General features: G+C 41.1%; 1 protein-coding gene across 1 annotated transcript in view; it reads left to right on the top strand.

Annotated features, from left to right (window-relative positions):
• LOC127584005 (protein GOLM2-like) overlaps positions 1–25,266 on the top strand; it is a 71,962-nt gene that overhangs the window by 26,458 nt on the left and 20,238 nt on the right. The window contains 6 exon segments of the mRNA XM_052040504.1: positions 4,642–4,744; positions 10,584–10,701; positions 11,809–11,980; positions 15,163–15,243; positions 20,802–21,110; positions 23,334–23,519. Of these exon segments, the coding sequence (XP_051896464.1) occupies positions 4,642–4,744; positions 10,584–10,701; positions 11,809–11,980; positions 15,163–15,243; positions 20,802–21,110; positions 23,334–23,519 (969 nt within the window).

Raw genomic sequence — 25,266 nt, forward strand, 5'->3', positions numbered from 1 at the left:
GTTTGCTGCCCTTTGAGGAGGGAAATGTACTTGAAATTTACTGCTCAACTTGAACTGTCCTACAGATGACTCCAGAATTGCAATAGCACAGTTGCCTTCTCATGTGCCCCCTTGGCAGTTAATGCTGCCTTATCTCAAAAGCATGGCTGGAATGGAAAAAGAAATTACATCTATATATTAATTTGCTAATTTATATTAACACAATATAACAAAATCCCTTTTTATAAATTAAAGGGAAAAACTAATAGGCTTACCTTGAGTGGAGGACACCTTTGGTGGCTGTTGTGTTGAGCATATAAACCTTTTCATAGTTAAGAGTTTGAAAGTTCTGAAAACCGTACCAAAAGCTCCATCAAATAACCTGCTGCTCATTATCTGGATTAGAACTGCATTTTAAGATGTTGGCTGCAGTGAAATATTCTGCAGAAAGAATCAGTATTCAGGAGGAGTGGAAAGTGGGGATGAATTGTGCAGTCATCAGGACTCAATATATTTTCCCACTTTAACTTCTTGACTTCAAAAGAAGCTTGTTATATATTTTCAGAATGTAAAGGTGCAGAAACATACAAATTAGCTGGGGTAGGCCACTAAACCCCCTCTGAGCCTGTTCTGCCATTTAATATGATGGCTGATCTGATTTGTAGTCTCAACTCCTTCCTGTTCACCCATAATGATCTATATTTCCTCCCCCCCCCCCCCCCCCCCCGTGTAACATTTATATATAGTTTCCAATATTTTCTCTGGCAGATATTAAGCTAACTGACTGTAGTTGTCTTCTTTCTGTCACCCCCTCCTTTATGAATAAAGGAGTTGTGTTCACTATTCTAATTGAATCTTCCTGGAATCTGGGGAATTTTGTTAAATTAAAACCAATGCCTCAACTACCTCACTAACCAATTCTAAGACCTTCAAATCGTGTTTTATTGATTCTGTATTGATGCTGTCTAGTTTTAATTTCACTTTTTTGCCAGCTCTTCACTAACCTTTAGCATAGTCTGTTTGGTAAATGTATGGACATGACTCCTGATAGAACACAGTGCTTAATTTATTATTTTGTGCTGGTTCATGCATGTGACAGTGTCTATGCTTAATTATGACATGAAAAATATTCAGAAAGGGCATGATTTTGCTGCCTTCATCAATACACATTGTTACCTATTCAAAAAAATATGTAATCAGATTGGTCAGATAAGATCTGCTCTTGACAAAGCCATGCTGGCTACCTCCGCCTTTCCAAGTGATGAGTAATCCTGCCCTCAGAATTTTTTCCAATAACTTCCTTGCTACTGATGTTAGGCTCACAAGTCTGCAATTGCTAGGCTTTTACCTGCTGCCCTTGATAAGGGGGAACAAGTTTGCTATTCCCCAGTCATCTGGTACCTTGTCACCAGTGAAGATTTAAAAAAACGCTCAGTCAATTCCCCAGCAATCTTTGCTTGCCTCCCCTAGCAGTCTGGGATAAATCTTATCTGGTCCTCGGGATTTATCCATCTTTAAGCCCACTAAGGCACCAGGTTCCATCTCTTTATATTTGGTAACTTGCATGAGAATTTTGCCTTCCCTTTTGCTGAATCCTCCCACTACAAAGTCTGTTTCCTTCGTGAATACTGATGAAAAGTATTTATTTAGCACCTTGCCTCTACCTTCTGGCTCCACACACACAACGTCCCTAATGGGCCCTACTCTTTCCCTAGTTATTCTTCTGCCCCTAATATACTTACCCTGTATAAAATGCCTTTTTGGATTTACCTTATCCTGTCTGCCAGTGATATTTTGTGACTCCTCTTTACTTTCCTAATTTTCTTTTTGTGTCTCCCTATACTTTTTAATACTCTTGATGAGCCTCCCCTCTCTTTGGTTCTCTGTACTTGCTACGTGCTTCCTTTTTTTTTTGCTCTATATCCAACCCCCTATCTCTTGACAAGGCCACTGCTCACCTTGATTTAGTGATTGGGCCATTTCAGATTGATTTAGTGATTCACTTTGATTTAGTGATTGGGCCATTTCAGATTGAGAGTTAACAAAACCAGACTGGTTTGGCCAAATCGTATATCCTGTGTGAACCTGCGCTATAATGCTGGAGACCTGGGTACTGTCTACACTACCCTTTCAAATGTATATCAGTGTGTGGTACTATGAGAGAGAATTATGTTTTAGAAGAGAGCAAGAGCATTGAATAATGTGGAATTATTTTGCATCTTGCCATCTGACGTGTTCCAGGTTGCTTCCTCTTTCCACTCTACTGCCTGGATTGACGGCTGCTGCATTACAGATGCACTCCTGGTATACAAGTTTTTTCTGAATTATCTGTTGGATTTCCTGGTGACCAACTGATATGGTCTCTAGATGTACTCTTCCTCATGTGGAAACACTTTATATCCACTCTATTCAAACCTATTTTTAACCTCCATTAGGACTCTTTCCTCCTCCTGATGGGGTCTCAGATGTGAAACTTTAACTCTGTTTTTCTTTCTACAGATGTTTACCTCCCTGCCCCTTGCTGAGTGTTTCCAGCACTTTGTTTTTACTTAAAAACATCAGTATTTTTATCGGACAGTGAGGTCTCAACTTGGGGGTACACTGCACTCATTGTGTCCACCCATGCCTGTGATGGATGGTAGTGGCCATCATTCCACAAGATTTGGTTGCATTTCACAATCCTGAGCCATCGATGTATACAGGGTGAAAGTACTACATATCTACATTCTTCATTTGGTGGCAACTGCTTTTCTTGCAATGATGTGATGTATCCTTGCAGGGAGGATTCTTACTCCTGCTCTGGGGGGTTCATGTGTGTGTGTGTGTGTGGGGGGGGGGGGGAGAGCAGGGAGGGGAAGGGGGGTGGAACCCAGAATGACAGCAAAGCAGGTGGGTAGTCAGAATCAAATGTACAAAATAGAACAGGTAAGTCCAGTGGCCAGAGCAGACAGGTGAAGCATGAGAGGCTTAACTGCATTTATTTTAATGCAAGGAGCCTTGCAGGTAAGATGAGCTCAGAGCATGGATCAGCACATGGCATTATGATATTGTTGCAGTCCCAGAAATGTGGTTAAGGGAAGGGCAGGACTGCAGCTTAATGTCCTGGGATATAGAAGTTTCAGGTGTGACAGGGGTACAGAAGGGGAGGAGGTGTTGCACTCTGCTCCAAGAGAGCATTACGGCAGTACTTGGAGGATATCCTAGAGGGATTGTCCCATGAGGTCATATGGTTAGAACTTCAATAAGAAATGAGTGTTATATTATTTGCATCCCAATAATCAACAAGAATTAGAAGAACAGATATGTTGGCAACTTGCAGTAGGCTGTAAAAACAATAGGGTGTAGTAACGGGGGATCTTGACTTCTCCCTATTGACTGGGGTTGCCTTAGCGTAAGGGGTTTAGATGGGGTCGAATTTGTAAAATGCATTCAAGAGGGATTCTTAAAGCAGTTTGTAGAGACCCCTGTTTGGAGAGGTGCTGTACTCCATCTTGAGGAATGAGGATTGGCAAGTGGAGGAAGTGTCTCTGGAGGAATCCTTTGAAAACGGTGACCATAGTTCAGTAAGTTTAAAGGTAGTCATGGAAAAAGATAAGGTTAGTCTGATAGTTAAATCTTAAATTGAGGGAGGCCTGATTTCAACAGTATAAGGCGGGATTGCGAGCAGCTATCGGAGGGTAAAACAACATCTGATAAGTGGCAGGCATTTAAAGGCAAGATAGTAAGAGCTAAGTTAGCATGACCCTGTAAGTGTAAGAAGCAAAGGTGATAGGATTAGGGAACCTTGGTTTACAAAGGAAATTGAAGGTGTGATCAGAAATAAGGAGGAAGCATATGTTCAGGCATAGGCATTTGGTTTTGAGTGAGTCCTTTATAGGGGATGTAGAAGAGAACTTAAGGAATTAGGGCAAAAAGAGGACATGAACTGGCATTGACAAGCAGGATTAAGGAGAATCCCAGAACCTTTCAAGTATATTAGAAGCAAGAGGATAGCTAGGGAAAGAGTAGGTACCATCGGGGCCAAAAGGAGTCGGGGATCTGAGTGAGATCCTAAATGAACATTTATCATCGGTATTCACTAGGGAGAGGGATGTGGGGATACAGTGTTGGGAAGGGGTTTACTGATGTTCCTGACATAGACACATTCCAGAATAAGGAAGTGTTGGAGATATTGGCACACGTTAGGGTGGATAAATCCCCTGGGCCTGACAGGATCTATCCTAGGAAGTTGCAGGAAGCAAGGGAGGAGATTGGGTCTGATTTTTTTTCTCTCTGGAGATATTTGCATCTGTTAGCCACTTGTAGAGGTTTGTAAAATTGAGGGGCATAGATAGGGTAGATAATCTGTTTTATAATCTGTCACCAGGGTGGGGGAGTGGAAACATCTAAGACTAGAGGGCACAGGTTAAAGGAGATCTGAAGGGCAGGTTTCTCCACACTGGTGGTTATATGGAACAAGCTGCCAGGGGAAGTGGTAGAGAACTTGCATAGGAGAGGAGGAGGGATACGGGCCTAATGCAGGAAAGTGTCATTAGTGTAAATAGGCAACACAGTCGGCACAGATGAGTTGGGCCAAAGGGCCAGTTTCTGTGCTATGTAACTCTGCCTCTGGACATTGCTGCACTGTATTTAATTCATCTGAAGTGTTTTCTCCTTGCACAGAGCAACTCACTGAGTTACGACAAGAGTTCATTAAGCAGGATGAACAGCTTCAGGAGTACAGGAGGAACTCCACGTCCTTGGAGAAGAAATTAGAGTATGAGAGGTAAAATCTTGATGTTTCTCTAATCCTTGTTCTTTTTGTACGAGTAGCAACAGAATTGGCAATTGGAACTGGGCTGTCTAAATTAAACAAAAATAGTGTGTGATCCTTCAAATCATGCTTTATACATTATGTCCAATGATATTGACTAGTTTTATCTTTTATCATCTCAGGCAGAATCTGTGGAGAGAAGAACAGTTAATGTTTTGGATTGATGAAATTTCATCTGAAAGGTTATCTACCTGAAACATTAAACCTGTGTTTGACCTATGAGCATTTCTAACATTTGGCTATTTCAGATTTCTGGCATCCGTGATATTTTGCCTTTAGATTACCCATTAGCAGCACCATTGGATGTGAAGGCAAAGGACTCGGGGTATAATGTTTTTATACAGAGAATGTTGATGATACAAACCTCAATGTCTCTGATATCGTTAGAAACGGTCAATAAGGGGTTTTCAAAAGAGAATTAAGTGGGCACGAGAAAAATAACTTGGATCGAAGGAGGAAAGTGTGTGGGAATAGGACTAGATAGTTGGCTGGCATGGAATTGAGGGTCTTCTGTGCTACAGCGATTTATGGATTAGACCAAAATAACTTGCTATGTGGGAAAATGCATTGTCAGTCAATGGCTTTCAGCTGCAAAATTTGTTAGGTGAAAAAGTTTGCTTCAGATGCATGAAAAATACAAATGTCCCACAAATGAATGGAATATTTAGTATAGGTAACTAGAATTTTTGAAGTATGAGTTATCACTGTAAACTGGTATTAACGTAACTTGTACAGATCAACTTTTGTGTCATTTAATGACAGAAGGTCATACAGCAGGGAAACAGGCCCTTTAGCCCAACTTGTCCATGCTGACTGTTGCCCAGCGAGCTAGTCCCATCTGCCTATGTTTGGCCCATAGCCCTCTGAACCTCTTCTATCCATCTACCTATCTAGATGGCTTTTAAATGTTGATAATGTGCCCACCTCACCCACTATTTCTGGCAGCTCATTCCAAATATGCACCACCCATTGTCCAAATATGCATCACTCTTTTGAATCTCTCGCCTCTGATCTTAAACCTATGCCCTCTTTTTAGTCTTTTCCCCCTGGGGAGGGGTTGCTATGTGCTTTCACCCTTATCTATGCCTCTCATGATCTTGTATACTCCTATCTGGTCACCCCTCATTCTCCCATATCCTAGGGAATGAGGTCCTAGTCTACGCAACCCCTCCTTGTAACTCGGGGGGTCCCCCCCACCAAGTTCTGGTAAATCTTTTCCGTACTTGTTTTAGTTTAATAACATCTTTCCTATAACAGGGTGACCAAAACAATTGTGCTTCAATATTTGTCTCTCCCAAGGAAACTAGTTTTGTATAGATTTTTAAGTATTATTATTTTTTGAGGTAAATGGACCAGATGCAATTGTCAGGATGAAATTAGTCTAAACATGACTAGTTTTAACAGTTTCTCTTTTAACTCTTTGAAATGCCCTCCTCTTTGTTTCATTTAGTGTTAGTCTGGAAAGTCAGAGTTGCATTATTGTCCAAGTGATTATCTGTCTCGTCTGCACCACAGCAGATTTCTGATTTGAGTTGCATTTATCCAGATTACCTGTCATTGTCTAATGTGAGTACATTCAAAGCTGCCAGCTGCTACATCGTCTTGCCATTGCCAGCATCTTTTTAAGTCTGCCAGTTCTAATGGTTGCATAGCAACTGATGCTGTAATTTCAGACATGGAAGCAAAGGGTCAGGTTCATTCAAAGCTGTGGAAAACATAGACTGTAAGTCAATAACATTGATTTGGCAGTTCTCAGTGCAGACTACAACCTGGGAATATTTATAAAATAAGTGTGACACCTACTTTCCTTGTGCAGTTACAACAGTTAGATCACTAAAGATGATAAGTGCAAAGAAGAAACATTTACAATCTGTACATTTTTAGGCAATTGTAGTGCAGTGTCACACTGTAGCAAATCAATAACAATTTTACTGTCTTGTGACATTTTTGGTGTGTAGACAAAAAGATATGTTAAACATTAAATGGATGAAAATTAAATTAAAGCTTTTAAAATGAAATTGCTGTTTGAATGAGTAAACTTGCTAGCTTTTGCTGGACAGGTTAGTATGTTGTGAATTTACTCGGCAGCTCCTGTGCCTGGGTGGGGGGGGGGGGAGTGGAATAAACTAAAATACAACTAGAAAATGCTAGAAATACTCAGCAGATCAGAGAAATAGAGTTAATGTTTTGGGTCAAGGACCCTTTATCAGAACTGGGGGAAAAAGTGGAAAACAATTTAGATTGAAGTTGCCGAGAGGATGGTGGAGGGAGAGGCCCTGGGTTTCCATTTGCTGTCACTTTAATTCAAATCAGATCAGATTAGTTTATTGTTATACACACAAGGGTTCAATGGCATTCCTTGCTAGTTTGTAGCTTGCAGTAAACAGTATTCTTGGTGGTAATAAATACAGTGAGCACAAAACAACAATGGTGCAAAGATTGTAGTGCACTCTGAAATACTTGAAAAAGAAATGCTAGTGACAAAAGCAGAATAACTGAGAAAGGTAGAATTCACTCTTACCAAACCTCTGCCTTTCACAGTGTTTATGTTCCTTTTTTTTCTCTTATTGTCCCTGTTAATCTATCAACCAAATAACTACTTCAACTATTACCATGGCAACCCTAGCCTTGTCTTATCAGAGATGTTCCCTTTGTCCCATCCACTCCTCCACCCACTGTTTCTTTCCACAGTTGATGCCTGATGTCCTGAGTGTTGCTATCATTTTCTGAAACTAAGTCGATCATGTATGCCCACAGAGTATCAGTTTTCACTTCACTTTTCACCTTCACTTTTCCTACTTTGGCAGACCTATCTAACCATTTTTACAAATCTGAATTATGCTACATTCTGACCCCTTTGTTGCTGCTGTGTTTTCTGGCCTTGGGATCTTGCATTTAAGAGGATTGTCTGCAGTGGTGCATGTGATCTTTCCTTCTAAACAGATAGGAAGATTTGTCTATTGTCTGAAGTGTCACCTTGTTACATTGGTAGTGATATAAATGCAGGAAGGTTTCTCATTGTGCCTTAATTTGTCCAACACAACAGGCAAGTAAATGCATTACGACAAACTAACAAAGAGCTTTAGGGACTTTGGATTCCTTGTTCATATTATATTGAGGCTAAAATTTGGTATTAAGAGGTGAGGAGCCTCTGTTGTTAATTTTGTGCATAACTTTCCAAGTAAGCAGATAGTTATGCCAACAATTCTGTCTGCCTTCTGTGTGAACAGCTAATCCCTCAAGTTCCTGCTTAAAACTGGAATACCCAGAAATACAGGCCAGTCTTGGTCTCTACACGGAATTTATTGAAGGGGGAGTTGTATAATCAACACTGCAATGTGTGCAGAATAAATAGGGCAGTGTGAAACTGTTCCTCCAAAGTGTTAAACATTGGAAGGAGATCTGGGTTTTTAAACAGATATTTCTGCTCAAAATGGATTACCCAATTTAGTAAACAACTGGGTTGCTAGCAGCTTTCTAAGATTTCAGAGGTCTTTTAGTGTCCATTACAATTTATAGGTTTCTAATATTAATGTTTCTTCCTCTGCAGATTCTGTCTGACCTGCTGAGTATTTCCAACATTCTCTTATTTCAGATTTCCAACAACTGCAGTATTTTGGACTTTGGCATTTTTGCTTTCTCCCTTCCCTCTCTGCATTCAGCTCCCACTTGCACCTCCTCCAGAGAGTTCAGCTGTAATTAACAAGCCTGCACCACTACAAATTGTGTCATTTGGCCTCTGTCTCCACCCTATCACAGATATTCTCCTTTATTTGCTACCCCTCATCCTCAGCAACATCATCAATGTTTGATCTCTAATTTTTCTTAATTCTGATGAGGTCCAGAAACAATAAACCCCTACACTCGTCTCTGGAGCATCTGGACAGTAAAGACACCTACGTTAGACTACTGTTTATTGACTACAGTTCCGCCTTCAATACTATAATTCCAAGCAACCTCATCTCCAACTCCTAGACCTGAGACTCAACACCTCCCTTTGCAACAAGATCCTTGACTTGATAGGCAGATAGGAAGGATAGGCAGCAACACCTCTACCACGATTATCCTCAACACTGGTGCCCCACAAGGTTACATCCTCAGCCCCTGACTTTACAACCTATACACATGACTGCGTGGCCAGATTCTGCTCTAACTCCATCCACAAGTTTGCAGATGATACCACCATAGTGGACCATATCTCAAATAATGATGAGTCACCGTCACGCTCTATCACGGGTGCAACCCTCCCCACCATCGAGGATGACTTCAAGAGATGGTGCATCAAGAAAGCAGCATCCGTCATTAAGCACCCTCACTATCTAGAACACGCCCCCTTCTTGTTACTACCATTAGGGAGGAAGGTACAGGAGCCTGAAGATCCACACTCAGTGATTCAGGAACTGCTTCTTCCCCTCTGCCATCAGATTTCTGAGTAATCCATGAACACTACCTAATTATTCCTTTTTTTGCACTATATTTTTGTAATTTATAGATTTGTCTTTGCACAGTACTGCTGCTGCAAAACAAACTTCATATCATATAAGACAGTAATAATAATTCTGATTCTTCTGAGTCAGTATATAGGAAGGAGATGGAGAGCCTAGTGGCATGGTGTCTTGACAACAACCTTTCCCTCAATGTCAGCAAAACAAAAGAGCTGGTCATTGACTTGAGGAAGGTGGGGTGCGGGGTGGTGCACACACTCCTGTTCACATTTTGGCGCTGAGACTGACAGCTTCATGTTTCTAGGAGTGAACATCACCAATAGCCTGTCCTGGTCCAACCTTGCAGATGCTATGGCCAAGAAAGTCCACCAGTGCCTCTACTTCCTCAGGAGTAGAAATTTGGCATGTCCCTGGTTGACCCTTAGCAATTTTTATCAGTGCACCACAAAGCATTTTATCTGGATGCATCGTGGCTTGGTATGACAACTGCTGTGCCCAAGACCGCAAACAACTGCAGTGTGTTTTGGACACAGCTCAGCACGTCACAAAAACCAGCCTCCCCTCCATAGACTCCGTCTGCACTTCTTGCTCCCTCAGTAAAGCAGCCAGCATAATCAAAGACCCCACCTACCCTGGACATCCCATCTTGTCTCCCCCTCCCATTGGGTAGAAGATAAGAAGGCCTGAAAACGCGTACCACCAGGCTCAAGGGCAGCTTCTATCCTGTTGTTATAAGACTATTGAACGGTCCCCTAGTATGAGAAGGTGGACTCTTGAACTCGCAATCTACCTTGTCATTGCCTTATACCTTATTGTCTGCCTGCACTGCACTTTCTCTGTAACTGTAACACTTTATTCTGCATTCTGTTATTGTTTTCCCTTGTACTACCTCAATGCACTGATGTGATGAAATGATCTTTATGGATGGCATGCAAAACAAAATTTATCCCTGTACCTCAGTACATGTGACAATAATAAACCCATTTACTGTTTCTCTTTACACAGATGCTGAGTATATTTCCAATATTTTCAATTTTTATTTCTTGTTTCCAGCACCTACAGCTTTTTGATTTGAAATTTGAATCTTGAATGAAGGCATTTCCTTGGCTTTTGCCAACAGGATTGTTGCAAACTCAATAGCTGTTTCTGGTGATTATTTTCCTCCAAGTAAATGTGCTCTGCTGTTAATGGTTCATTAGGTTGGCTTGCATTACTGACAAATTGCCAGTTTTGTTGGGTGAATTTGGGAACAATTTGAGACATCTTCTCTATATGAGAAATATTTTAGAAATGCAAATTAATGTTTTGTAAGTACTGCTTGCATATCTTGGGAAATTGTTTTGCAGCCTGCAATGTGGTCAGCAGATCAGTGCACTTAAGGAGCAATGTGAGGAGAAAATCAAAACTTTAGAGAGAGTGCACGACCAATCTCCAAAACGGGAAGAAGATCCCAAACAAAACCAAGTAAGCTATGTTAAGAAAGTTTTTAATGGAGCATTGTTTTTGGTTCTGTTTAAGTAATGACAGATAGAAATGTTTAAACTCTCATTACTATATAACATCAGCTGCCAAAGGTTGGATTGATTGTAGTCAATTATACCAACTGCATTATGATCCAGTGTCAGGTTGTGCTTAATAAAAATCCACAGGAAAATTAGGGAAACAGGAGGTGAAACGTTCTTTACATCGGAACTCGGCAAATTGCATTCAAGATTCCTGTGAACCAACATTACTGTGGAAATAGCACAGCTCATTTTTTTAAATTCATGCATGCCTTTGGAGCTGGTGAGGAACTTCCCAGCATTTTTGTCCTTGACAACCACAGTAAAAACTCCAATAATCTGGCATGCTGGGACTGGCAGATTTTCTGGACTATTGGATGTTGTGTTAATACCTCAACAATTTAGATGTTACACAGTATGATAAATTTTCTAGTGAACAGGTAAGTTGAAAGGGACTGGGGTGAGTGGAAAGAGAAGGCAGGAACTGGGCCCTGGTGTGTGGAAAGGGAGCATGGAAACTACCTGGTGAGTCAGCTGCCGAACCTTCAGATAGTGGATTATAGGAGTTTTACTGTATTGGTTTCAGTTAGGAAAATGGGAACTTGTGATAACACCATGTGATGTCTCAGGTGAGCTTTACTGGGCATCCCATTCTACTTTTCATACCCTTAATGGTGTTATTTTCATTGATCAGCTATTACTCTTTACTGATTCTATCCTTAAATGCCCTATTGTGCTTTGACTCTATCTCTCCTAACTGCCCTCTGGTTGCATAATGATGCCACTTGTTGAGGTAGTAAGGAAAATTCAACTTTAAGTCAGTCATTCCAACTTCCCTCTTATGCTGAATGCACTGAGCTCCCATAACATTAAACAAAAGTCTAGTCTTTAGAATGAATTGCTTGAACAAGATAGTACAGGCTACAAGAGAGTACAAGGTGAAGATACTCCTGACAAATAGATTTTGGGCAAGGGAAGTTTCTTAACTGAGCAAGTATTCTGCAAATTACTAATCCCTGCTAATGTTACTTCGTCTTTAATTGCATCTACTATTTTTTTTGATGCATAGCCTAGAGAAGAGAAAGAGGAAGCACCTAAAGCTCGGGAATCTGACTGGGATTACAGCAAATCCAAAGGAAATCTTGAGAACGTGCAACAGGTTGCTAAGAACAATAAACCCATCATTAATCTTGATGGAAGCAAACTGCAATCTCATCAAGACAGCGATATTAAATTACTAAGTAAGAAACACGTAAATAAGTCATGTCCTTGCACAATCTAACCAGTATTCGTCTACCTGTCAGGTAAATGTGGTTGAGTAGTTTTGTGTGCATAATAATGGAAACCCTTGATCTCATTCACACAGTGCAATTTTCCTTTAGGGTTGTTTTTGGAGTTTGTACACTGAAGTTTAGAGAAATGAATTTAATTGCATCGATTATTACTGTTTGTGATGCAACATTTGCATTACTTTAATGCAATATTTAAAACATTACTTGGCTAGGAAATGGGAGGGCAATTCTGATACTTTTGTGATGGAATGTAGTAATGAAATTCTACCTCAAGTTGATGAATGTTCCAGTAATTGGTTTCCCCTTGGAGTTGTAGATGTGTACAGTCACCTTTACATCAACTTGCTGATTGAAGTGCAAGCTTTGATTGACAAAATATTTAAGTTTAGCACTTAGTATATTTGACTTCAAACACCACAACTTAAGCATCAATTTTGCACACTTGAAATATAAATCACATTAAATATCACTGTTCTTATAGACCTCTTCAGACCAGCTATCTTTCATTGATGTCTTTTTGAACTCTGTCCATCTGATTTAGCTGTGTCTTGATTTCCAAAATGCTTATTCACAAAGGCACAGTATCATAAACAATAAGCTAACAGTTTTCCCTGCTTTCTACTGCTCCTTTACTACTTGCATTGCCAGTTTCTTGTCTTTTACAAAATCTATAGTTAACCTCTGACTTCAACTTGAGTAGTGTTTCATTTGTTGGCATCTTTTAGCCTCGTGCACCCTGCTCTTGAGGGAATTCCTAAAGGTGGTTCCAAAATATTGTCTTTTTTTCATTGCATTCATGCCAGATTTCCTCACCCCTCAGGGTGCGGAGCAGACTCGATGGGCTGAATGGCCTACTTCTGCTCCTTTGTCTCGTGATCAACAATCTCTAACTCTGCCCAAGACTCAGCTACTCCTCTGGCTTGAAAAGACTTTGAAAGTGTAACTTGATTATTTGACAGATTGCAAGGAAAGCTTCTTCTCTTCGAATTGCCCTGATTTGAACTTTTCTTCCCTCTGCTTCCTAAGCTACAAATACTGTTCTGTTGGCGTGTTGAAAATCTGTCTCCTGTTCTGACAGGTACTTCACCCAAGGCTTTCAAGTTGTATAACTCCTTCCACAGTGCAGCGATTTCTTTTCTGTTTTTATTTTAGTAGGAATATGCTGGAATCTATAATGAAGCATGCGATAACAGAACACTTAAAGAATAATAGGATTATACGGAATCGGATTCAATTTATAAAATAAAAGGAAAATTATGTTGGACTAATATACTGGATTTCTTTGTGATAATGACCAGTAGAATAGATAAGGGGGAACCAGTGGATATGGTGCATTTGGACATTCAGAAGGCTTTCAAAAAGGCCCCACTCAAGAGGTTTGTCAATAAGGTTGGGGTATGTGGAATTGTGGTTGATCTGTGGACATATGAGAATCAGTTCAGTCAGAAAATGAAGTGCTAATAAACACTTCCTGTATTGGCAGGCAGTAGTGACTGGTGGGGCACTACAGGTATTGGTGCTTGGTCCCCAGCTATTTACGATCTATATCAACGATTTGACAGAGGGAACCAAATGTCATATTTCACATTTGATGAAACAAAACTAGGTGGGATTGTGAGTAATGAGGAGGATGTAGTGAGACTTCAAGGCTGCAAGACATGCTCAGTGAGTGGGCAAGAACGTGGCAGGTGCAATACAGTGTGGAAAAATATGAAGTCATCCACCTTGGAGCACAAACTAGAAGAGCAGAATATTTTGTAAATGCTGCGAAATTGGGCAGTGTTGATGATGAAACGGTTATAGGTTTGCTGGTACACAACTCGTCAAAAGCCAACATGCAGATGCAACAAACAATTAAGGTAAATGTAATGTTGGCCTTTATTACAAGAGTGTTTGAATAAAGTAGTACTCCAATTGTAGGGGTTTGTGGTGAGACCACGCCATTGTGAACAGTTTTGGTCTAAAAGTATTGGTTTATTATTGTCACTTGTACCGAGGTACAGTGAAAAACTTGTCTTGCGTACCGTTTGTACAGGTCAATTCATTACACGGTGCATTGAGGTAGTACAGGGCAAAATAATAAAAGCATACAGAGTAAAGTGTCACAGCTATAGGGAAGTGCATTGCAGGCAGACAATAAGGTGCAGGGTCGTAACAAGGTAGGTTGTGAGGTCAAGAGTCCATCTGATGTACTTACCATAAAGTGAGTACAGCAATGGTTGACTGGACTTGTCCCAGGATGGAGTGTTTGTCATTTGAGGAAACGTTAATTAGACCAGCCCTGTGTTCTCTAGTGCTCGGAGGAATGAGAGGCAATCTCATTGAAAGTTGGTTAGGCCCTGTAAGAATCTTGTACTAAAAGAAGATGCTTCCCCTGGCTGAAGATTCTAGAACCAGGGGTCATGGTCTCAGAATAAAAGGTAGGCTGTTGAGGAATGAGATGAGAAATTTCTTCACTGAAGCGGTGGTGAATCATTGGAATTCTTTATCCCGGAGAGCTGTGGAGGTTTAGGATTTCATTCGGAATAGCAGATCAACATTTCCAAATATAAAGAAAATCAAGGGACATGGGGATAGTGCAGAGAAAAAGGCACTCATGTAAGGTCAGCCACAAATGACAGCAGGTTCGGAGGGCAAGGTGGACAGTATGTTCTTATTGTTTGTTCCTTTGGGTTTCCAGCATTGTTGTCTGTCTCTTCACATGTAATGGCTGCATTACTGCAGTCTGATGTACTGCAGTAATTCATGAAGAATGGCTTTACAATGCCCTGCTCCCTACAACATCTGCTCCCTACAACATCTGATTCAGACTCAGATGTTATTGCTATTTGTTATCATTGGTAGGGAGGCTGATGTTCTGCAATTCCCTATCGCACTCTCTCTCTCTCTCTCTCGCGCAATCAAAGGTGTGCCACCATCTCAGTCACTGGAATGATGCAGGGAGAAAGCCCTCTCACCATCACTTTGGGGCAACTATGACTGGACAACTAATGTGAACTTGGCCAGCATCATTCATGCCTCAGAAGCCAAGCTTCAAATGAAGTCTTTCAGCTTGATCAGGACCTTGCTGCTAATTTATTGGTTTTTGTTTAGTAATGTGATTGTTTAAAATTCCAGTATTGTCTTCACAGATCTGGGCAAAGCAGATGATGATGCTGGTATGCCTGGGGTAGAAGAAAATGAGCAGGGAAAATCCGTGGATGTGTTAATTGGTATGTGTAAGGAAAGAATTTTTCATATGAATGCACTTTACAGGCTTGTGTTTTATCATAAAGTGAGCCAGGATTTTCCCTGACTGACATTGATGCAAATATTGGGAAATGTATTTACAATTTCATCAATGTGCTCAATTGTTTCTGTATCCATAGGAACCTGATCTTGTGACTAGTTGGCAATGTCAACCTGGTTCCCATGAAATTTTTTTCTATTTTCCCTTTGGTTCTCACAGCAGAAAATGGGCAAGAGCTGGATGCAGGCGACTTAATCTCTTCTACAGTAATCCTATGATTAAATTGCTTGCTTTTCCAGCTCTCTCCTCCTCTTCCCCCCCCCCCCCCCCCCAAATAAACTCTTGCAGATTTTCACTTTGGTGTGCTCACTTTGGGTAGCTTACTCCAGCTAAAGAGAGGCTCTGTAAAGTTAAATAATGGTCTATGAAGTGCAGTTAGGTTAGTTTCATTGTACTGTTTGAAAGTTCTGAACTCTGTGGATTACTTTTCTCTGAAACATACAAAAAGATGATGGTTTAGCTAATGATATTACTGAGAAATTGGAAAGAATAACCAAAATGGTAATATTTTGAAGAACAGTTCATGTTTCTCTTGTCCACAATAAAAAACAATGTGCTGGAATCCAACAGATTCTTTCTAACTTGCTGGGTTTGAAAGGTTGTATTTCAGGATGTTGACCTTTCTTAGGAACGGCAATAGTTATAGATAAGAGATTCCAAGAAAAAAAGAGGAGAGAACAGAAGAGAAGCTCTATGATAGGAGGGCAGGAAAGGTTTGAATAACAAGATATGAAGATGCACCAGGTTTTGGAAATTGCAGAGAGATCTGTTAGCTGGATATTGAGAATCCTACCTTGCCTCGGAATGGTTTTCTCTCCTCTCTATGCCTCCCTCTGTGTGTGTTGGTGACATCCATCCACTGGCCTGCTGCACTCGCACCATCCCTCTGTGTGTGCGCATAGTATCTGCGTGTTTCATCTTTTGTATGCTTTGAATCCTGTTCACTTTTCTCCCTAACTCAATGTTGCCTAAAACCCATTATCTAGTCACCATAACAGTGAATGAACTCTGTCATACAGCATGGAAACAGGCCTCTTTGCGCAGCTGGTCCATGCTGTTCAAGGTTCCCATCTAAGCTAGTCCCATTTACTTGCTTTTTGCCCTTATCCCTCTAAACCTTTCCTATCCATGCACCTGTCCAAGTGCCTTTTAAATGTTGTTAATGTACCTGCCTCGACCACTTCCTCTGGCAGCTCGATCCACATACTGACCACCCTCTGGGTGGAAAAAGTTGCATGTCAGGTTCCTATTAAATCTCTCCCCTCTCACTCTAAACCCATGTCCTCTAGTTCTTGATTCCCTCACCCTGGGAAAAAGACTGTGTGTGCATTCATCCTGTCTATATCCCACATGATTTTATATGCCTCTGCGATCACCCCTTATTCTCCTATGCGCCAATGAATAAAGTCCTAACCTGCTCAACCCATTCCCTCTTCCACCAACATCCTCCCACCCCACCACCACCACCAACCACCCCCCCCCCCCGGCATAACTCAGTCCCTTGAGTCCTGCTCAGGTATTTTGGCTTTTGAGCAACTTAGGATATCTTGAGGTCTTCTGTGAGGGAGAAGATGAGAAGAAGAGCAGTACTGATTGAGGCTCCTGTGGACCACACTTTGGTCAGGGCCAGTTAGGTCTACTGATTTATGTTCCATGTTGTTAGTACTTGAGGGTTATAAATAAACTTGGAGAAAGCATTTTGTATAGAATTTAAAGGCAGAAATGTGTTACTTGACCTCATCCCATTTGCTGCTTCAAGTTCTTTAATTCCCCTATTTTCTGCACCCCCATAAATGCATATCTGCTACTTGGCATTTTCACCACACTACACAAAGCAACTTCTTACAAGGTAAATACAGAGATTATTTTTCACTTGGTAGATCCTGGAATCACTGCCTCAAAGTAAAGGGTAGAGGCCATTCAGAACAGAGATGAGAAGAAATGTCTTCACCCAGAAGATGGTGAATCTTTGGAGTTCTTTACCCAAGGGAGCTGTGGAAGTTGTTGAGTATATTCAAGAAAGTTGAATTTTTATTTAGGTATTGAGGGAATTGAGGAATATGGGCTTAGTGCAGGAAAGTGGAACTGTGGTTCAGATCAGCCATGATCTTCTAGAATGGCAGTGCAGGCTCAAGTGCTGAATGGTCTGCTGCTGCCATTTCTTTTATTCGAATGTTTTTCCAGAATTCGCTCTTGGATTTATTTGTGAATGTCTTTCTTTCCATAATTGGTGTGGAAGTCTGTAAAGAGGCCCATATTTATTATCCATCCCTAGTGGTCCCATGAGCTTGCACTGAGAGGGTAGTTGAGAGTTTACTGCATTGAGCTTGGAGATGTGTGCAGGCCAGACCGGGTAACTATGGCATATTTCCTTCCCTAAAGGACATTTTTGAGGTAGATGTGTTTTTATTATGTATTTTCAGCCCTTAACTTTAGGCTTTTTAAATTTCTCTCACTGCCCCCGACAAATAGGGCCTAAAAAAAAGTGACGTTAACTGCGTTATTTGTCGTGCTTTTCATTGGACTTTAAAGGTTGGGACAGAGGCATGGGAAAAGCATTGTGGCAAAAGACTGCCACCTTGTGGTAATCTGAAAGGGGGGAAATTTGTACAAAAGCAGGAATTTTGAGCAGTTAACATTGGAAGACACATTTGAGGAAGGCCATTTAGCCCATCTTGATTCAACCTTGAATTCCTTATGACATGGCGTTATCTCGGAGTATTTTGTCTGTTTTAACTTTAACTTTGGTTCTATCTTTGGCACTCGCGCCCGAGTCGAAAGACTAGATTCAGGTGTGTGGAGGGAGATTCACAAGAAACCTTGTTTGCAGAGTACAATTCTCCAGAATGCAGGCTAATATTTATCTCTCCATTGACATCAATTAATTAGTTTTATTTCTGTACTGAAAGGCTTAGTTATTTATAAATTGGACTTGACATCTTTTTACTTCGTGGCAGTGATTATAATTCGTTGACGTGAGTGCATTGGGAATCATGAAAGATTCCACAGTAAATGAAAGAGAATTCCTTTTATCTCAAATAATCCAGTTTTTTTTTTGCTGGATGTATCGGTTTTACAGTTGAGTAAAGGTAACTACAGAGGCATGAGAGAGGAGCTGGCCAAAGTTGATTGGAAAGGGACCCTAGCAGGGATGATGGAGCGGCAATGGCAAGAGTTTCTGGGAGTAGTTCGGAATTACGAGTGTATAATTGGGCGGTGTGGACTTGTTGGGCCAGAAGGGCCTGTTACTGTGCTGTATAAATAAAGTAAGTATAAAGATGCAGAATCACTTCATTCCAAAGAAGAAGTATCCTAAAGGGAGGATGAGGCAACTGTGGCTGACGAGGGAAGTCAAAGACAGCATAAAAGCAAAAGAGAAGGCATACAATATTGCAAAAATTAGTGGGAAACTAGAGGATTGGGAAGCCTCTAAAAACCAACAGAAGGCAACTATAAAAAAAGCAACAAGGGGAAAAAAGATGAAATAGGAAGATAAGCTAGCTAATGATGTGATGATACCAGGTTTTTTTTAGATATCAGGAATAAAAGAGGGGCAAGAGCGGACATTGGATTGCTGGAAAATGACGCTGGAAAAGTAGTAACAGGGAACAAAGAAATGGCAGATGAACTGAGTAAATATTTTGGGACATTCTTCACTGTGGAAGACACCAGCAACAAACCAGGAATTCGAGAGAGTCAGGGGGCAGAAGTGAGTGTAATCGCCATTACCAAGGAGAAAGTGCTTGGGAAGCTGAAAGGTCCGAAGGTGGATAAGTCACCTGGACTGGATGGACTACACCCCAGGGTTCTGAAAGAGGTAGCTGAAGAGATTGTGGAGGCAATAGTAGTGATCTTTCAAGAATCACTAGATTCAGGAGTGGTTCCAGAGGACTGGAAAATGGCAAATGTCACTCCAATCTTTAAGAAGGGAGGGAGACAAAAGACAGGAAGTTATAGGCCAGTTAGCCTGACTTCAGTTGTTGGTAAGATGTTAGTGTCCATCATTAAGGATGAGGTTTCGGGGTACTTGGAAGAACATGATAAGATGGGTCAAAGTCAGCATGGTTTCCTTAAAGGGAGATCTTGCCTGACAGATTGGAATTCTTTGAGGAAGTAACATGCAGGATAGACAAAGAGTCAGTGGATGTTACTTGAATTTTCAGAAGGCCTTTGACAACGTGCCACACATGAGGCTGCTAAACAAGATAGGAGCCCATGGTATTACAGGAAAGATACCGGCATGGATAGAAGACTGGCTGACTGGCAGAAGGCAAAGAGTGGGAGTAAAGGGGGCCTTTTCTGGTTGGCTGCTGGTGACTGGTGGTGTTCCCCAGGGGTCGGTGTTGGGTCCAATACTTTTCATGTTATATGTTAATGATCTGGATGACGTAATTGATGGCTTTGTGGCCAAGTTTGCAGATGATACAAAGATAGGTGGAGGGGCAGGTAGTGTTGAGGAAGCAGGGAGTCTGCAGAAGGACTTGAATTCAGGCAAAGAAGTGGCAGATGGAATACAGCGTAGGGAAGTGTACGGTCATGCACTTTGGTAGAAGGAATAAAGGCGTAGACTCTTTTCTAAATGGGGAGCGAATTCAGAAATCGGAGGTGCAAAGGACCTTGGGAGTCTAGTGCAGGATTCCCTAAAGGTTAACTTGCAGGTTGAGTCGGTAGTAAGGAAGGCAAATGCAATGTTGGAATTCATTTCAAGAGGACTAGAATATAAAAGCAAGGATGTAATGCTGAGGCTTTATAAGGCGTTGGTCAGACCACATTTGGAGTATTGTGAGCAGTTTTGGGCCCCATATCTAACGAGAGAGGTTCTGGTGTTGGGGAGGGTCCAGAGGAGGTTTATGAGAATAAACCCAGGCACGAAAGGGTTAATGTATGAGGCGGGTTTGATGGCTCTGGACCTGTACTCGATTTTAGAAGGATGAGGGGGCATCTCATTGAAACTGATCGAATATTGAAAGGCCTGGACAGGGTGGACGTGGAGAGGATGTTTCCAGTAGTGGGAGAGTCTGGGACCAGAGGGCACAGCCTCAGAATAAAAGGACGTCCCTTTAGAACAGAGATGAGGAGGAATTTCTTTAGCCAGAGGTGGTGAATCTGTGGAATTAATTGCCACAGACGGCTGTGGAGGCCAAGTCATTGAGTGTATTTAAAGTGGAGGTTGATAGGTTCTTGATTAGTAAAGGTGTCAAAGGTTATGGGGGAGAAGGCAGGAGAATGGGGTTGAGAGGGAATAATAAATCAGCCATGATCGAATGGCGGAGCAGATGCGATGGGCCGAATGGCCTAATTCTGCCCCTGTGGCTTGTGGTCTTATGGCTTTTCTGTGCTGAGCATAGATCTTTAATTCCACAGAACCATGTAGGTGCAAATTGTGGATCATTTTATGAAGTTTTATCTAATGTTTTAAACGTACGTGTTAAAATGAATAGAGCAGAAAATGATTAACTTCAAACTAAACTGTTCCCTCAGATCACAAAAGCAGAATGAATTTTGAAAAGGTTGAGAAACCAGCATCTAAGAATGTGGGAATTCCTGGAGACAAACTGATTATGGAGAATGAAGTAAAGCTTGACCATCGTTTTGACAGGGGTCCGGCTATGCAAGCTCCACCCAAGCCTGGTCTGCAACATGATAACCAACAAAACTTTGCAAAAGCAGATAAACAGGTCAATATGAACATGCCAAATGCAGGAGACCACAAGGGCCCAGCCAACATGGAAGATGAGGACAGCCATGTCAAAGCAGATGAAATTGGAGAGTCTCAGAATCAGCAGCCAGGTAAATGGCATTTGTGGAGCATTCAGGGCATTGGCACATCTCCCTCAATCAGTGTGTAACAACCTAAATTTCCTCTGCTTATGGTACTGGCTTAAACAAAGAATGCTACTTAGTACCTAAGGTTTGCCTTTTTATTTATAGATTTATACTAATTGTTTTTTTTTTCAAATACCAATATTGCTGCATTGTAAAACTTCTGTGGTTCAATCAGCATATCCATCAATTGCCCTATTTCATCTATCCTCTCCTCTCCAGTGTCACTCCCCAGCGACATTTCCTGTTTCTCAGCAGGCATGATCAGCTACATAAAATGAGCCAGTCCTGAAAAGTACATATTGGTGTTATTAAACAGCTAGACAAATTCTCCCTTTGGTAGTAGAAACCAAAATACCACTCCAGCTTAAAGTTTGCTTGGGTTACTTAATAGTTGCTTGGTACGTGACCCAGAAGTTTCAACCTAGCCAGCTGTAAAACCTAAATTATTTATTTTGATGTAAAATTATATAGGGTAGTTGGGCCGTTTTGGTGTCATTTTGTAGGACTTTTCTGTGGAGAATTTTACTGCAGCACTTAGGAATCTTGGACAGCTGTCCAATATCATTTAAACTTCTACAGTTTGGCATGTGTGGAACTTTGCTTTTATATTTCAAAATTAGCCAGGAAAGTCTCAGCCATTACTTAAGGACACCAGGCACAAGGGAATGCCATGGTCCTTCACGTTACATATATCCTGACTTCAAAGTATATCACCGTACCTTTGTCACTGGGTTAAAATCCTGAAGTTCCCTACCTTAACAGCACTTGAAGTTCTTTCGCCAACCATTCAAGAAGCTGGCTCATGTCCACCACTTTCGTGGCAATTAGTGATGAAGGAAAATACTGGCCCTGCCAATGCCTCTGTTTCCATGGATCAGTTCAAAATAACTTATTATGCAAGAATTCTGCACAAAATGTGGGACGTGAATCTCAAATTCCTGCAATGTTTATTGTGGGCAAATGAGAGGCACGGTTTCTTTAGATGGAAGCTGATGCCAGTAGCTGAAATTGTTTTCAGGAAAAGGTGATTGAGGCTAAGATGTTGGATTTAAGAATTGTTTGGATGGTAGAGTTAGCACGGGATGGGTACCAAATGGGTGATAGATCTCGGTGATGAAGGTCATACTAGCAGTCACCATTCTGCTTCATTAAACTTGACCAAATGCAAAGCATAAAGTGAAAACCACATCAGCTGGATCACTAAAGATCCTGGGGCCTAAATCAGTGATTTAACCAACTTGTTCTACACTGATGCTCTCTGATCAATGAAGTTATTCAAATCTCTTGCATGAATTGGCCTTATTGTTCAGGTCTTTCCATTACTTACTATTATTTTTAGTTTTGCATTGCACAATGTTTGTTGTATTTGCCTGCAGGGTCAGTGGAAGCAGTCAAGGGAGTTGCGTAAGCACTCGATAATGTAAATTGCAGAGCTGTGGGCAAAGATCAGGTGAATGGGATTCGGGGGATTGTCCGTACAGGAGTGGCACAGACTCCTGTACTGTAACAATTCTATAATCCTGTGATGTTTACTGTGCTGAGCATCTTGGCTCCTGGTCTGTGTTGTTGCAGCTGGAAATTAGTTCCTCCTGACTGAGATTTTCATATTCATTAAAAGAAATCATGAATTTGTGGAAGTGATTTGAGTCTTGACCTGGATTACTGTTGTAAACCAAGCAAGCTTCATTCTTTTTTATGGTGCATTGAATCCCTTGGTTATAGATTCTGCAGTTATTCCTCAACTCAGTCACTGTTTGAAATGTTCCTTTTGATGGTCACTCTAACTTCAGAAGTTGCTTGAAAGAGCTATTCAAAATAACTTTGACAGGGATGTTGACAAGTTGCTAATCTGTACCCTCCCCTGTGGAGTGCCAGTGAAGAGGGTGGGAGCTCATTGTTTAAATCTGGCAAAACATGCATCTGTTTTTATGAAAGCTGCAAATAACCGTGACCACACAACAGCTATGCAGATAGAACTGAAAAATGACTGTAATAGGTGCTTGAACATGAAGATGGCAAGAGGAGTAATTACCATATTTGATTAGGACCAGGGACAAGCCCAACTTCATGGCAGAGTAATGTAACCTACAGTTGGTGTTCCCTGTGCATACGTACTGTGATAACACTTCATAATGAATAGATTCTCCGGAATTATATTTTCTCTTTCTCTGAACTACACAAATACAGCTCTGGATAAACAGCATCAAGGAAAACTAATGCATCATTTAACCAAGGAGTCTGTCATGCAGCCACCGTCTAATCAAGCTCAGCATTTTGCTCCTGGCCAAGCTTTGTCAAATCATTTTTATCGTCAGGGTGCGAAAGGACACGAGAAAGGAAGCGAACTGAGAGAGCATGCTAAAGGTCAACGAGGTGGGTGCCTCTTTGTTCATAATAATCTCGTCATCGTCTGTCCCTGCTTCCGGATTACAGTACTCATTTATTGCAATTTGTTAATCACCATAGTAATACACAAAAACAGAGCTAAACCTACTTAGTACACTCCTGAATTAGAACATTTTAAGTGAGATGTTTTTTAAAATTGTTTTATTATTATCATTGCAAGAAATCGGTTTCAACAACCCATTGTCATTGTCTAATGTTTTTAATGAGAGAATTCTTTCAATCTACATTTATTCATCAGGACAGTATAACCAGCTTGGAGGACTTTGGGAAACCATGTATAGTGTGTGGACACTGTGTCCTTGGGTTGCAGATAGGTGGCATGTAAATCCCCTGTGGCTGGATCATATCAGGACCTGTGCTGTTAAATGAGTTTACTTTTCAGCAGCTGCAAGAGCTGACAGTTGTATGACGGTGGCCAATTTAAACAGCTCCAAGGTGGGTGAGGCTTTGAATAGCAGTATCTAGCTTAGACGGTTCCCAAGGCAAATACATAATGTCACTAAACTACCTTTATCAATTGATTTAATTTAGTGAGAAAAGAATGATTAATCATAACCAAAGGAAATAACGAGGTGTTACCCAAAAAAAGTGACACGGAATTACAAGCTGTTCTTTGTTATACGATATCTTTTGATTACTGCATTCAAAGACAAAGTATAATCTTCAGGTGATCCAAGGTTAAAGGTTCATAGATAACTGGACCATTGAAGTGGGTGATATGACCCACTTTAAAAGTCACGGTAACCAAGTCATTGGCATTACTTATTTCTACTTATAAATTTCTAAATTGATGTTTAAATGGAAGCTATTGGCTTCAAAGCTCCCTCCTCCAAAGCTCATGAGTAGAGAATTCTGAAGATGCCCAACTGAGCAGAAATTCATAGTCGTAGAAACGTATAGCACAAAAATGGTCCCCTTCAGCCCACCTCACCCATACTGACTGTGGTGTCTGTCTACGCTAGTCCCATTTGCCTGCATTAGACCGTATCCCTCTTTGCCTTTCCTATCCAAGTACCTGTTCAATCATATTTTAAACATTGTAATTGTATCTGCCTCTATCACCACCTCTGGCAGCTCATTTGAGTGTGGAAAAACTTGCCCTTCAGATCTTCCCTTCACCGTAAACCTGTGCCCTCTCTAGTTCTAGACTTCCTTGCCCTGGGAAAAAGATTATGACTACCGATCCTAATTGTGTGTAGTTTTATAAACCTCTACAATGTCACCCCTTGGCCTCCTATGTTGCAGTGAGAATAAACCCAGTTTATCCAATCTCTCTTTACAATGACAGTCCTCATTTTGGTCTCAAATGGAAGATTCCCTTTCCTGCTCATAGAAGCCTCCTCTCAGTATCTACTCCATCCATACCTTACTAAGCGCCTTCAGAATGTTGTATATTTCAATAAGATCACTCTTCAATTTTCTACTCTATGGGCTCATTCTTTCCTTGGGATATGCACATCCCAGGAATCAATCTAGATATCCTCTCTCACACTGCCACCAAGACTGGATATGCATCCTTAAGAGATGATTATCTGCAGTTCATCTTGTGTGGGCCCACCAAAGTCCACGCATGGTGTAGTAAGAATTGTGCACTTCAGCCATTTTAAGTTGCTTCATATTTCCTGTATAATGGCTAAGTAAACATCAATCTGCTTGAATCCACATATCAGTAGTAGTACTTAGGGCCTCCATTGGGCATACATAATGTGCAAGT

Source organism: Pristis pectinata, chromosome 28 (genome assembly GCF_009764475.1).
Source record: "Pristis pectinata isolate sPriPec2 chromosome 28, sPriPec2.1.pri, whole genome shotgun sequence".
Taxonomy (NCBI): domain Eukaryota; kingdom Metazoa; phylum Chordata; class Chondrichthyes; order Rhinopristiformes; family Pristidae; genus Pristis; species Pristis pectinata.